Source organism: Myotis nattereri, assembly GCF_964212035.1.
Source record: "Myotis nattereri genome assembly, chromosome: 8".
Lineage (NCBI taxonomy): Eukaryota > Metazoa > Chordata > Mammalia > Chiroptera > Vespertilionidae > Myotis > Myotis nattereri.
The window spans coordinates 44,879,671-44,895,484 of record NC_138083.1 but is presented as its reverse complement, the minus strand read 5'-3'; the positions used below and the strand labels follow the sequence as shown (position 1 = coordinate 44,895,484).

At 37.4% G+C, this 15,814-nt stretch overlaps 1 protein-coding gene across 1 annotated transcript in view; it reads left to right on the top strand.

Annotated features, from left to right (window-relative positions):
- The window catches only part of PIGN (phosphatidylinositol glycan anchor biosynthesis class N), an 83,409-nt gene that overhangs the window by 53,188 nt on the left and 14,407 nt on the right, over window positions 1–15,814 (top strand). Inside the window, exons 23-28 of the mRNA XM_081096652.1 lie at window positions 3,722–3,824; window positions 5,643–5,729; window positions 8,596–8,651; window positions 8,949–9,024; window positions 13,352–13,425; window positions 15,306–15,348. Of these exons, the coding sequence (XP_080952778.1) occupies window positions 3,722–3,824; window positions 5,643–5,729; window positions 8,596–8,651; window positions 8,949–9,024; window positions 13,352–13,425; window positions 15,306–15,348 (439 nt within the window). The remainder of the gene's footprint in view (window positions 1–3,721; window positions 3,825–5,642; window positions 5,730–8,595; window positions 8,652–8,948; window positions 9,025–13,351; window positions 13,426–15,305; window positions 15,349–15,814) is intronic.

The following is a 15,814-nucleotide window of genomic DNA, read 5'->3' as shown; positions in this document are numbered from 1 at the left end:
TATAATCAGTGTAGACATTTTCACCAGTTACCTAATAAGATCTTCAGATGGGCTTGCTTTCAGACTTAGAACTTTAAACTCTGGAATAAAGCTTGAAGTCTATCAGCATATTCTTACTCAAGAGTGATAAATATAATGAAACCTTAAAAACTCTTCATCTTTTTTCCCTTTATTGGTGAAATTATCTTCTATATATAAAAGCCTAATGTGCTAAGTGTCCAACCATTTATTTGACCAGTCGCTATGATGCACACTGACACCAGGGGGAAGACACTCCAACCGATAGGTTAGCTTGCTGCTGGGGTCTGGCCGATCAGGACTGGGCGAGATGGGTTGGAGATGCCTTAGAGCCCTCCCGCAGTCCCTCCCAGCCTCTAAAATATTTCTTCTAATTAATTTCCTTTCAATGTGCATGAATCTGTGCACTGAGCTTCCAGTAAAATAAATAATTTAGTTATAATCAGAATATACCAATGTATAAATGTATATGTGAATTGGAATATGCAGTTTTTTGTCTAGATAAAAATCAGAATATAAAATAATTTCTGTTCTAACCCACCATTTTGGGGTAACACAACTTTCATTAAGAGATTACACCCAGAGGTTGCCTTAGGAAGTAATGTTTGACAGGATCCAGAACTTGTGTATATTCTACACAGTCACTTCATAATCAATAAGCCCTTTTCTTTTTTGAATTTCCAAGTTCTAAAGCACTAGACAGATTTAAAGGAATGTGTAGTAGATTAAAAACTACAAATAAATCTAAACATAGATCTGGTTTGCTGGATTAGAAGTTAAGAAAGGATAATTAAAGTTGAATTTTGAGTGAAAAGGTACTTCATAATGTAGAGTGCGTTAGCCATGTAGCTAACATTAGGGATAAGCATTATAGTGTTTTAAATCATCAATTTAATACTCATGAAAGATACCAAAACAGATTATCCTAAGTACATTTAATTTATTTTAAGAAAATCTAAAAAGTAAAAATTTACACCTAGTGAGAGTGGCCTTACTAATGAATGTATTAAGAAATATATTTTTTAACATCAGAAAGTACATTTACCTTTGCAAAAACATTCCACAGATGTAACCTGAAGCAGCACAGTCTAATAATTTCACTTAGAACATTTTCAGTGTCAAATCAGTTTTGCAAAACAGTCCATATTGTCATCTTTTCACATCACTATTTAAGGCAACCTGGAGGGTTCTCTATGGATATTAGTGAATAGTCAGAATTATAGGATATTTTAAAAAATTCAGTTTATTACTTTAAAGAAAGATAGTAACAGTAATCCTAAATTTTAACTTATAATGCATCCTTGATTTTATGAATAAAGATTTATTTTGTAATCAACATTTAATTATTTTTATGCAAATAGAAGCTATTATAGTATTTGAAAATAATTTCCTTAGTTGGTTAAAATTTCCCTCTGAAATTTGTTTATATGATCCCTTAGCACACTATAAAAGAAAGCTAAATGCCTTTCAGCCCTGTTCGATTTGCAGAGACCTAACTAGCGGATCCAGATTTAGTATGGTTTTGTTATGTGCACTATGACATTTTACTGGTGTTTCAGTATATTAATTCAGATATGCAGATTTCATACAAGATATTGATTCTCTAAAGAAATGAAGCCCTAGCCAGTTTGGCTCAGTGGATAGAGCATCAGCCCACGGATTGAAGGGTCCTGGGTTCAATTTTGATCAAGAGCATGTACCGCAGTTGCAGGCTCAATCCCCGGGCCAGGGGCATATATGGGGGCAACCCATTGATGTGTCTCTCTCACATCACTGTTTCTCTCTCTGTGTCTCTCCCCAACCCTTGCACTCTCTCTAAAAAAAAATTTTTTTTCAATGGAAAAGTATCCTCAGTTAAGGATTAACAAAAAAAAAGAAAGAAAGAAAGAGAGAGAGAGCAAGAGAGAGAGAGAAAGTAAGTCCCATAGGAATATTTATTCATCTACATTTTACAAAAGAAAGTAATCATAGTTTATAGTTTTTGTAAGGAAATAAATCGGTAGCATAGGTGGGCCAGAAAGTATGAACTGTTGTTTGTTTGCTTTTCACTTAAGAACAATGCCAATTTATAATAGCACCAACAGCCTTTGAGGGGTCCTATTTCATCATATTCTTCCCAAGATTTGATATTTTTATTTTAAAATATCAAATGCTGTTTTAACAGGTCAGAAATGATGTAGCTTTTTATAACTTTCTGTGCTTGTTAAATTAGTGATACTTCCTTATGTGTATGTAATCTCTTCATCCTCAGTCTTCTATACCAAACGATCGTGTGTGCTTCCTCAAACCCACGTGTTCCTTCTGCCCAGTCTTCAGTGCTTTAGTTTTATGATCTGTGGTAGAATTTAAAGCATATTGTTTATTTTGCTTTCTCATGTTTAGAAAATGGTACCATATGGAAGGAATAGAGTTCAAGAGTTGGAAAAGTTGAAAGAGAAATAAAGGGGTTTTTTGTTTGGGTTGGTTTATTTGATTTTGTTTTGTAATTTCCAGTCAACAAAAGCTTGTGACCTGGGCCTGCAGGGGTGACGAGACTGACACAAAGGTTGTACAAACTATCAGGGAGGGCACATAAGGAAACATGATTAAAACAGTGTGATAAGTATTGTTGTAGAGGTTTGGGGGATTGCAAAGGTTATCCCAAACTAAGGCCCAAAAGGATTGGAAAAGGCTTCTATCACTGGGTTATCTCATGAACATTTCTCCTTTATCCACCTCGTGTTCCAGCCTAGAGATGTACCATGCTCACCTGTGGAGAGCAGGTTGTTTTCTGTTTTTCCCTTCAGTAAACAATATCACAACAAACATCTTCATATGTGTATTGTAGTGCATGTGTCTGATTATGTTTTCAGGGAATTTCTTGAAGTGATGGATGGTATTTAGAGCAGAGAATCTAAGGAAAAAGAGGCTAGTGCCTCTGACTAAATAGTTTGGGATTGCATGTTTTAAAAATTCTTGTATAACACCAGTGTGCTGCGACACACTGGATGAAAATACTGGGTTAGAACATATGAATATTTTTGAGACTCTTGATACACAGTGTTAGATTACCTTCCAAAAAGTGTTTTATTCCTATACAGAGAGGATGCTATTTCTTTTTTCATTACACTCTTGTCAACACTACTTTTTTAAATTTTGGGTAAATATGATAAGTGAATATGGTATCTCCCTATTATTTTGATTTCCATAACAGTTATCAATCAGATCAAACATACTTTTGTGTACTTATTGGCTCTTTTTTATTGTTTTTGAGAGTTTTATGTTCCTATATGGCAGCCTTTTTTTTTTTTTTTTAAATTTGGAACATTTGTCTTGCTCTTTTTTTCTGTATACCAGGTATTAATAATTCAACTTGGAAATTGTCTTTTTACCTTTGTATATTTTCTTTTTGTGTGTGTGTGTGTATCTGTCATTTACTTTATAATTTATTTTTAAATATCTCTACTATTTTAAACATGTCATGATCTCAAGATTTAATATATTTCAAAAACAGATGGTGTTGGAGTTGATATTTAAATGCTACTTTTCTTTTCTACTTCTTCTGAAAAATTAAAAGTTTTATGATATTGTGCCTTAGAAATATTAAGATTATTTTAATTTTGAAAAAGACTTCTCAATATAAATTTGCATTTTAATTTGTTTAATGTTTTTGTCTTTTCATTTCTACCCTCCCACTTTCACCCCACCCCTACCCACCTCTTAGGTATGAGGCTCTCTTCCCATTAGTGTTGTCATGTTTGATGTTTGTCTGGATACATATGGAACAAGAAACCCTACAACAATCTGGTGTTTCCTGCAAACAGAAGGTAGATTGTCAAAATCATTGTTGCATTTATCTGAGAATATTAAAATACTCTATTCTATAAGGAAGTTACAATGTTATTTCATTAAATCTTTCTACTTAAAATTTTATGCTATTTAAATCATTAGTAATTAAGTTAAACAGTTTGTAAGAAAATTTTTTACGTATAACAGAAAAACATATTATTGTTTTATAGACATTATAGAGGATGAGCTTTTTAAAGAGATTATTTGAGAATCACTGATGTGAAAAACATTAATATAGGTGAAGGATTGGAGGAGGAGGGATGTTATCCCATTTTCCTCTATCTTTACATCTAATTTTTCTTCTTTCAATTTATTTTATCTAGAAGAATATTTATGTTGTCACAAATCAGTTAATGAATTTGATCGGAAAGGTCATTTATGTTCCCTGCCTTGTTTTTCTCCTTCTAGTAATCCTAATCCAAAATGCTTATTCTGTCACCTTAGTGATTGTGGTCTCAGACCAAATCTTGGACTGTTTATTCCTCACAGTATACAATGAATTTCCTAAAAGCCAATCAGATTTTAAGGACACCTTTATTATCTTTGGTAGAGCGTTAAATTGATGTCTCTTGCCTTCATTTTAGAACTGAGGTAATTATGAGAAATTAGTGATAGAATATTTATAGTTTTACTGAGGTCAGGTAAAAGGAATATTGCAGAACAACTCTTTCATAGTTGATCTGTTCTTAACTGGTTCCACTTGAGTTTATAGAGAGGAATTGGTAATTTAGAATAATTAATTTCAATAAAGAAGAAACTTTATTGAAGTATATTAAATAATTACTGTTTAACTTTCAGTCCTGGAATATTAAAATAATACATTTTGATCAAATTTAAGTAAATGGTCAGGCTGTCCTTAATATTAAATATTAAAAACTCTAATAAGCAAATATTAAATATTAACATTTGTAATATTAAATTTTAAAATGAGGTTTATTGTTTCATTTTTTATGTTCTATTTTTTACCTGAAAGCAGATGTTCCTTTTTCTAGGAAAGAGTACGAAAGCATCCTAAGAACTTATTGGCAATTATATGGAGAGTGAGGGATAGGGAAAGTCTCCCTTTAAACTTACTCATGATTTTTTGGGGAGTGTGAGGAATTAAGAAAAAAGAAAGAAAGAAAGAAAGAAAGAGAGAGAGAGAGAGAGAGAGAGAGAGAGAGAGAGAGGGAGAGGGAGGGAGGGAGGAAAGAAAGAAAGAAAGAAAGAAAAAGAAAGAAAGAAAGAAAGAAAGAAAGAAAGAAAGAAAGAAAGAAAGAAAAGAAAGAAAGAAAGAAAGAATCCACCTATCTTCTTGGAATTGAATGACTTTCTATTTTACCAAAGACAGAAAATATTTTGTTTTTCTTATAAAGAGAAATGATATCTCTACAAATAGAATTAAGAGAAGAACAAAGAAACAGATATTTAATTTTATCATGCTTTTTAATATCATACCATACCTGGGTTCGAGAAGATCAGGACACTGAGAAATCAGGTCTTAGAAAAATAAAGAATTATATAGGGATTTAAAAGTGAAGCATATATATAGGATAAGAAAAAGCTCAATTCTCACTTCTATTACACATATAGCAATACTACAGTTCTGTTCAGTACATAATTAGCAACATATTTTATTTTTCTGGCGACTTTATTAAGGTGTAATTAAGCTGTAGGAAAAGATTTATTGTTGATTTTTTGTTGTTGTTAGTACAAGGTATCTTTCTAGCCGTTGTAACTTAGACTGTCAGTTTGCCTGTGGGGGTAGAAGTAAGGGAACTGTTACAGTGCATTCATGTGTTTCTTATTTCTCCCAGGTCACCAGTATCCATTTCTCCTACAATACTGATATAACCCAGTTTCGACAGCTCTATCTGGATGACATCCGTAGGGCCTTTTTCCTTGTATCCTTCATTTGGGCTTTTGTTTTCAGTTGCTGCAACCCCCCATTTAATGGAGTAAGAATGTGGAAGGTGTCCCTGCCTGTCACCATTAATGGTATTACCTTGGAGAGCATTTAACCCTCCTCTCAACCATAATTTTCTCATAGTTCACGTTGTTAAGAAATTTTTGAAACTATAAAAAAGCATAAAGGCTGGCATAAATAAATATGTGTGTATATCTACCATCCATATATCAACAGTTAATATTTTGTCACATATGTCACATTTTTTTAAAAAATTAAAACTTTACAGCGAAAGTTAGTCTCAACTCCCAACTCCAATCTAATTTCCTCACCTAGAAGAAACTGCATTATGAGTTTAGTTTGCATCTTTTATGTGTATCCTATACTATACTCATGTAAAATCTACCTCACAAGGTTTTTGGATCACATCAGAGGAAATGTTGTGTGAAAGTTACTAGAATTCAAAATTTGAAAGACAGTATGGCAGAATAAAGTCTCACTTTGAAAAGGCTGGCTGACCAGCTTCAAGAAATTCATAGGGAGGTGTTTCCTTTGAACTTACCATGGCGCAGGGCTGGACCTTACAGGTCCAGAAAACAAATGTGCCCATGCTCTCCTCTACCTCTTGCTTTCACACTCAATCTTGCCTTCTCCTTTTTTTTGCAGGTTCCTTCCACTCAGCACAGACAAGTAAAACACTCCTTTCCTTGAATCCTGCAACCCCCTAAATTATAACTTCATTTTGGTTTTTTGTTTATTTTTAAATATATTTTTATTCATTCAGAGAGAAAGAGAGAGGGAGAGATAGAAACATCAATGATGAGAGAGAATCATTGATTGGCTGCCTCCTGCACTCCCCCTACTGGGGATTGCGCAGCAACCAGGCATATGCCCTTGACCAGAATCAAATCCGGGACCCTTCAGTCTGCAGGCCCACACTTTATCCACTGAGCCAAACAAGCTAGGGCTTCATTTTGTTTTTTCTGTTTACTTCCAAGCTCCTTGAAAGAAAAATCTATAGTTGCTGCTACCATTTCCTCCCCTTTATGTACTATACCCTCAAGCCTGGCACACAGTGTGTGGCACATTGTAGCTCTATGTGTCAGGTGTCTGCTGAAGCTGTCCTCTCAGTGTTGGCAGGGCTTCCTGATGGCACAGTCTAATCTGTTCAGCTTTATATCATCACTCTGTACCATTTAACTCCATGGGCTTCTCTCTTCTTTTCCCTTGACTTCCAGGACATGGTCTCTTCTTAGCTTTTTATATAATCTCTGCTCTCCTTCACTTAAACTTATTCTTCCTGTCTGATCTTGAACCATGTGTTTCTCTAGATTCAATTGTTAGCCTTCTCCTCTTACTGTACCTGGAAAAGGTCATCCTCTCCCATAGCTTTGAGCAACACTTCTGTGAACATAACTCAGATCTACTTTTCCAGTCTTGACCTCTCTCCTGACCTCAAAAGCCATATTTCCAACATTCTGCTAGGCATCACCAGATCTATGTCCCAAACTGGCTGACAACTGCCCACCCCTTTCCAAAGTTGCTCTCTAGCAGGCCTCATTACATTTAATGGCATTGCCATACTCTCAACCACTCAAGGCATCAAACTTGTTGTCAGATTTAACTGCTCCTTATCCAGTTCTGAGGTCCCAATGTCTGTCCTCATTCTCCATTTCCACTTCCACTGCGCCGGTTCAGAATTTCCTGTCCCTGACAAGGATTTCTGCCTCTAATTATTTCTCTCTCTGATCTGGATAGCACACTGGTACTGGTATTTCTTTATCATTCACCTAAAATGTTTGCTAATTCTTCATTGTCTCCACAATAAAGCCCAAAGATTTTTATTAATATGCCACCAATCTGTATTTCCTGTTTCATCTTTCACTGAATAGTCTTTATTTTAATAAACCCTAAGCTTTTTATCACACCTATTTACTGATTTGTGACTCATTTATTTTTCCACTATTTATCTTAAAATTTCTCTCATATACTTCTATATATCAGCTTAATCTTAGTCACCATCTGATCACTTGGAGACTCTTTCATTCATGTTTATAGGCTTAGTGCCTAGCTCTGCTTCTGATAAACACCAGACAATGTTGGTCGGTTAGTTGATTGGTTGAATGGATGGATCCATGGGTACATTTAAGGCTCAAGTCACCATAGAGGAACATCGATGTGAAAGAGATACATTGATCAGCTGCCTTCATATGTACCACAACCAGGGAGCGAATTGCAACCTAGGCATGTACCCTGACTGGGAATTGAACATGTGACCTTCCTGTGCACGAGATGACACTCAAAGTGTTCTCAACCAAATGAGCCATACTGTCCAGGGCAATATCTACTTTTTATTTCAGCACTAATACAAATGTAAATTTAAGAAATGTCAAAAATATAGTTGACATTTTCTCATGTCTCATTCTCTACTGAATTATTTTAAAACATGATATTTACTTGTGTAATGGCCACACAGCAAGCATCTATATGAATTGAGACAGTATTTTAGCTGAAAATGTCTATCACATGCACTAGGTCTACATTCTCCTTTTGAAAATATCATTAGTGGCCAACTGTGGGCACAATAATCCTATTTGCGTATGCTAGGGAAGAGGAAAACAGTACCTCCCAAGATTACTAGTGACAAGTGAGGGTGACCTCCCAGACCTCATTGTTCTTAGGACACTGCTTGTTCAATCTGGTTCTTTCTTAAGACATGTTATATTCGTTTGCAACAATATATGATCAAGTGTACAAATGAGAAAGCAAATTGCTCTCATAGTAGAAGAGGCATATCTTTTCTAAATGAAAAAGAAATTTATATGAATTCTGTCTTGTTTTGGCATTTCCTTAACTCTTTTTAGGTTTTCTTCTTAGTGACAGCATTTTTTGGAACTGGGAATATAGCTTCTATTAACAGGTAATTTTAAATGAAAATATATATATATATATATATATATATATATATATATATATATATATCTCCAAAAAGTAATACAATTGTAATTTTTGTAATTGATTTTTATACTGAAGGATATATTGTGGGGATTGATATATACCTCATTCATTTTAGTGGCTTCATAATGTTCCTTGTATGTTTGTGTTTTTAGTAAGTAGAGATTTTTAGAAAATTCATTTAAACATCATTTTCAGTAGACATTCTTTTAAAGTTACAGTGTAAATTCTAAAATAATTTTTCTTTATATTGGTTCTTTAGCTTTGATCTTGCCTCTGTCTACTGCTTTCTGACTGTGTTTAGTCCTTTTATGATGGGAGCCCTGATGTTGTGGAAGGTTAGTTTTCTTATTTTCTTAAGATACTAATTAATTAATATGATGAACTCATTGTAACATTAAGATTATATAACATTATGTAACATTAAGGTTATGTATAGTCATTGTGTCAAATTTAAATAGCATGGAAAGAAGATTCTGTCTCAGACACTGCAGAATGGGAAGTGGGGCCCTCTAGCCTTTACTCCAAAATATAACTAATCATTTTGTTTCACTCTTAAACTCACTAAACTTCAAAAAACTAGAAATTCTGTGTTAGTCCCAGGAAGTGCTATCAAAGGTGATTAAAGCCTGTGAGGAAGTACAGTACAGATCAAAACTGCTTTACTTCTCAAGATTTAAGGGTCCCCGGATCCATGTTCCCCAGCCTCAAGACTATCGACCATATTAATCTTTTCCCAAATCCATGACCTAGAATTGATTCATTCATCCAACAAATATGCCGTTGACTGCTTACATTCAGTAACATGCCAGGCACCAGCTAGGTGCTAAGGATACCAATATAATTCTCAGCTCATCAGGGGTTCATTCTCTTCGGTGAAATGTAATTAGTGTACTTCCCCTTCATCCCTAGGGTCATTATGCTTGTCTTATTCTCTCTACCATAGTGCCTGGCACATTTTACATAGTTAGTACAGTCCTCCCTTGGAATCTGAGAGGGTTTGCTTCCAGGACCCCTCACCCACCCTGCAGATACCAAAATCTATGGATGCTTCCAACTCTTATGTAATATGGTGTGGTATTTGCATATACGTAACCTACACACATCCTCTTGATTACTTTAATCATCTCTAGATTATTTATAATAGCTAATATAATGTAAATGCTATATAATTTGTTATTACAATGTTTTGTTTAGTGAATAATGGCAGAAAAAAAGTCTATGCATTTTCAGTACAGTGCAACCATTATTAGGCCTAACTACATCTATATCCTATCTAATAAAAGAGAAACATGGTAATTAGCCATACATCCGCTACCCTTCCCATTGGCTAATCAGGGCGATATGCAAATTAACTGCCAGCCAAGATGGTGGCCAGCAGCCAGGCAGCTTGAAGCGAACATGAGGCTTGCTTGCTTCAGTGAAGGAGGACTCCAACGTTCCCCACCTGCCGCTGCCGGCCTCTGAGCTTGCAGTTTGAAACATTGTTACAAATATAGAAGCTAAACAAAACCCCAGAAACCTGCTTTCAGCCAGCCGGAATCTCAGAGCTGGAGTTGAAACAGTGTTTCGATTATAGAACCCAAACACACCAGATACGTGCTTTCAGCAGCGGAGGCCTAAGAGCTGGAGCCAAGCCTCAGAGCTAAAGCTGGCCCAGAATAAAAAAAGAAAAAAGAAAAAAAGGAGCAGTTGGGAGCTTCAGTCACCCGCCAGCCTGAAAACAGCCCTCAGCCCCTCACCCAGACTGGCCAGGCACCCCAGTGGGGACCCCCACCCTGAAGGGTGTGTGACCAGCTGCAAACAGCCATCATCCCCTCATCCAGGCTGGCCAGGCACCCCAGTGGGGACCCCCACCCTAATCCAGGACACCCTTCAGGGCAAACCAGCCGGCCCCCACCCGTGCACCAGGCCTCTATCCTATATAGTAAAAGGGTAATATGCCTCCAGGATCGACGTGACAGGGGGCAGTGCCCAAACCTCCTGATCGCCCTCCGGCTCTGTGTGTGACAGGGGGCGGGGCCACAACCTCCCTATCCGTCCTGCTCTGTTCGTGATGGGAAGGCGCCCCAACCCCCTGATCAGCCCTGCTCTGTGCCTGATAGGGGGGAGCTCCCCAACCCCCTGATCGCCCTGCAGCTCTGTGTGTGACAGGCTGCGGTGCCCCAACCTCCTGATCAGCCCTGCTCTGTGTGTGATAGGGTGCGGCGCCCCAACCCCCTGATCAGCCCTGCTCTGTGTGTGACAGGGTGCGGTGCCCCAACACCCCCCCACAGGCCCTGCTCTGTGTGTGACGGGGTAGAGCCATAACCTCCCCATCGGCCCTGCCCTGACTGTGACAGTGGCAGCGCCCCAACCCCCTGATCAGCCCTGCTCTGTGGGTGATAGAGGGCGGCGCCCCAGCTGCCTCCCACGGGCCCTGCTCTGTGTGTGACGGGGTAGAGCCATAACCTCCCCATCAGCCCTGCCCTGAGTGTGACAGGGTGCAGCGCCTCAACCCCCTGATCCGCCCTGCTCTGTGTGTGACAGGGGGCGGTGCCCCAACTCCCCTATCAGCCCTACTCTGTGAGTGACAGGGGGGAGCTCCCCAACCCCCTGATGGGCCCTGCTCTGTGCGTGACAGGGGGGAGCTCCCTAACCCCCTGATCGACCCTGCTCTGTGCGTGACAGGGTACGGAGCCCCAACCCCCCGATGGACCCTGCTCTGTGAGTGACAGGGGGCAGCGCCCCAACCCCCTGATTGACCCTGCTCTGTGCGTGACAGGGGGTGGCGCTGCAACCTTCCTGTCGACCCTTCCTTGAGTGTGACAGGTGGCAGTGCCCCAACCCCCCAATCGGCCCTACCCTGAGCGTGACTGAGGGTGGCATCGCAACCTCCCGATCCGCCCTGCTCTGTGCATGACAGGGGGTGGTGCCCCAACTCCCCAATCGGCCCTGCTCTGAGCCCGACCAGAGGCTGCACCTAGGGATTGGGCCTGCCCTCTGCCACCCGGGAGCAGGCCTAAGCCAGCAGGTCGTTATCTCCCGAGGGGTCCCAGACTGCGAGAGGGCACAGGCCGGGCTGAGGGCCCCCCCACCCCCCCGAGTGCACAAATTTTTGTGCACCGGGCCTCTACTATATATATAAAAGCCTAAGCAACCAAATGACCAGTCAACCGGTTGCTATGACATGCACTACCACCAGGGGACAGATGCTCAACACAGAGGATCAGGCTTCCTCCTGTCTGGATTGGGCCTGTGGGATCAGGCTCCCTCCTGTCTGGATTGGGCCTGTGGGGATCAGGCTCCCTCCTGTCTGGATCGGGCTGAAACCAACTCTCCAACATCCCCAAAGGGGTCCCGGATTGTGAGAGGGTGTAGGCCAGGCCGAGGGACCCCACTGGTGTATGAATCCGTGCACCAGGCCTCTAGTACATATTAGCAATAATGTAATTTTTCTCCCCAAATATTTTCAATCCATAGTTGGTTGACTCTGTAGATACAGAGGGCCAATTATATATATATTTGTTTAGATAAAATGACTAATATCTACCAAAAATCTGATTGCCTTCTGTTCAGATCACAAAAGTAATAATTGTTAAAAGTATGTATCTCTTAATAGGATTAATATCCTATTTTTTTGTTGTTACTGCACTAATACAAATGTAACTTTAAGAAATGTTAAAAAGATGTTCATTATCTTGTGTCCCATTCCCTAGTGAATTATTTTAGATCATGTGCTTCCTTAATTTACATTTTTTATAATGGTAGTTCTTTTCTCAGTCTTTTAAAAACCATAGGCCTTTAATTTAAAAAGTAAATAAATAAAAGCAAAAGTTTTCATTCGAATGCTAGACCTTTAGCCTCTGTCCTCATTCAGTGAGCTTTACTGACATAATGCACCTCAAGACTCTCTCTGCAGATGTGGCTGGGAGCGAAGGTCGTCCTGAACTCCGTGTAGTCACATAACCTTCACTTGAAAAGGAATCTTAGGCAGTCTTGAACATTTCTTTTCCATATCGCCTCACTCTCCTCTTTTTAAAAATATCAAGTAATATATATTTTTTATTAATTGGTCATTGGATAACAGCATCTCAAAATATTATCAGTGTTAGCTCAGGGTTATGGATTTTCAACCTCTATAAATTTTATTATTCCTTTTTCATTGTTTTACAATTTTTTACAGGGATATGAATTTTATAAACATAAATTAGCATTAACATAAAACAACCAAAGCAATGGTAAAGCAGCTGAATTATGTTTATGGAGTTATAATATCAAATAACCAGATGGGTTCAGGGATCAGTGAATCCAATTATCAGGTTCCAAAATTTATTTGATTTGGCCATTCTGTGCCTTTCACACCCTCTTCGAAGCATTTGAACATGGTCCTTAATATAAGTAGTTATGTGGAACAAAAATTTGTATAGATTTTATTTGGAATGTGTTGATATTTGTTATTTTTTATATTGTGTATGCTGTTGATGTAGATTTTAAAATCAGCTTCATCACTGTTCTGTGTGTCATTGGTGTCATGGTTTTATTTCAGCATTCACTCTACACTAATATAGATAAAAGTTATTTGAGAAACTGAAATATTTCTATAAACAGGAATAACATTTATTTCAAAAAAGCTTTTCATATGCTTCGGCTGTTCATGGCATCATTTTTTGTTCTTTTAAACAGATTTTTATCCCCTTTGTTCTGGTGATGTGTGCTTTTGAAGCCGTTCAATTAACTACCCAGTTATCATCAAAAAGGTAAGGTGAATATTTAAGAAACATTGGATTTGTACACTTTTTGGAAATGAGGATAAGCATTTGAGGGTATTTGGTGTGATTACTGTTAAGACACTGTAACATAGATTGTTTATTATAAAAATGAAAAAAAGATACTTCACCCTTTTAGAGTTCAATTTCATTAGAGGAAATCAGTTGATCAGAGCCTCTGGTAGACAAATACACTTTCTTAACAATGAAATGTTATTAGAATATCATTAAAGCTAATGAAGAGCCTCCTTACAAAATAGTAAAACATAAATGTTAAATCTTTGTGGTGAATAACTTGTATGTTATAGATATAACTGTGCCTACAAAACAAATGAGGGATATTAGTCTGTTTTGGGGATTATTTCTTAAATATGTATTAGAAAAATCTATTAACATTATTTCACTTTGCATGGCTTGAAATTAACTCCTAAATGTCAATAATATACATTGTTTCTTAGTCTTGATTTTTACACATTTGACAATCAGAATGGAAAGTACTCTTTCTGAGTTTGGGGGAATTTCTGGAGCAATCAGTCTTCAGCAATCAAGCCTCTGGAAGAGAAGCTGTCAACTCTATTATTTTCTTTTTTACCCAATAAAATTGCCTTATCAGCACTGGACTGAAAGACACGAGATAAATATGAAGCTTTTTAGCAGTTCTGTTATTCTTGAATCAAACTAGCATATTCAGTGCTGAAAGAAGTAACTAATATTAGAATAAATTTGCATGTTCTTCTTGATGAGTTTAAGCTAGAGCTGGGCTTAGCATATTATTATGCATGTGCCATAATAAAAAAAGAAACATATTTTTTCCACTGTTTAAAAATAGTAGAAATCTGGTTTCTAGTTTTATTTTGTATATTTTTGCAGGATATTTACATAAAGTTAATATTGAAAGCATTTAAACCTTGTCAATATCACATAAAAGATAGTTACTTAGATGGAATAAAAACTGGTAACTAATAGGTACTTTCTTGCATTTATTAATGGGTACATTTTTTAGAAGAGATTTTAATTAATGTTTAAATCAAAAGAGCTGGGGCATTATGGAGTGAGAAATAGAAGGCTCATCAAAATGAGTGTATGTATGCATATGTATATTTTTGTGTTTGTGTGTGTGTGTACACATGCACTCCTGTATACACATGTGTATTAACTCTATCCTGAGACCAATGCAGTGAAAAACTCAACACAAAGGGAAAAACTGAGGCAAAGGTGACAAAGTTGAGGCTTTATAAATGTCTTCTCTTTTGCCCTGGCTGGTGTGGCTCAATTGGTTGGAGCGCCGTCCTGTACACTTGAAAGGTTGTCGGTTCAATTCCCAATCAGGGCACATGCCCAAGTTGGGGGTTCATCCCTGGTTGGGGTGCATGTGGGAGGCAGCCAAATGATGTTCTGCTCTCACATCGATGTTTCTCTCCCTCCCCCACTCTCTCTAAAAATCAATAAAAAAAAATTTTAATAAATGATTCCACTTACACAGCATCTTGAAATGGCAAAGTTAAAGAAACAGGGAACACATTGGTTCCCAGGGGTTAGGGACTGGACAGGGCTCTGTGAGAGGAGGATAGGTGTGGCTGTAAAAGAGGATCATGAGGGAAGTGTAGTGATGGAAGCATTCTGTATCTTGACAGTATCAATGTCAGTCTCCTGGTTGTGATACTGTACTATGTTTTTGTAAAATGTTACCATTGGAGGAAACTGGGCATAGGATACATAGGATTCTTCTAATACGAAAAGAGCTTTTGTCGAAAGTAATATTTTCAAAAGCAAAAATACAGAATATTGGGTTATTTGACTATTCTCACTTTTAATGTGCTTTAAAAATGTGCCTGTTGTATTATGTGTAATTTTTCTTTTTTTTTCTTCAGTCTTTTTCTCATGGTTCTCGTCATATCAGACATTATGGCTTTGGTAAGACATTCTTGGATATTCAGTATAAATAAGATTGAGAAGCTAATTTAATCAAGATAAATATGAGTTCATTTCTGTACGTGGAATCTTTAGATACTAAGTTATAAGTGCTGGAATAATGTACACATATAAATTTCTTTCTATAAGACATACAGTAAGAGTACTCTTGTTAAAAAGTGTGAAAAGTCTTCTTGATTTATTTTTCTTGTGGTTTTTTTTTTTTTTTTTTTTTTTTACGTTTTTTGAATCTCTCATGTTATACCTAGTCTTCTATGGTGCATTGTGTCTGAAAGAACTTCCATAGGAAGTTAACAGAAAAGCTAACTTTAGGTTTAGGCAATACATTATTTTTCTACTTGAAATGTCGATTATTTAACTATTTTCTCAGATTGAAAAAGAAAGGGAAAAGGAGGGAGGGAGAAGTGGAAGGAAAGAGTAAGTGGAGCTTTTCAAGTGGGAAGATGTT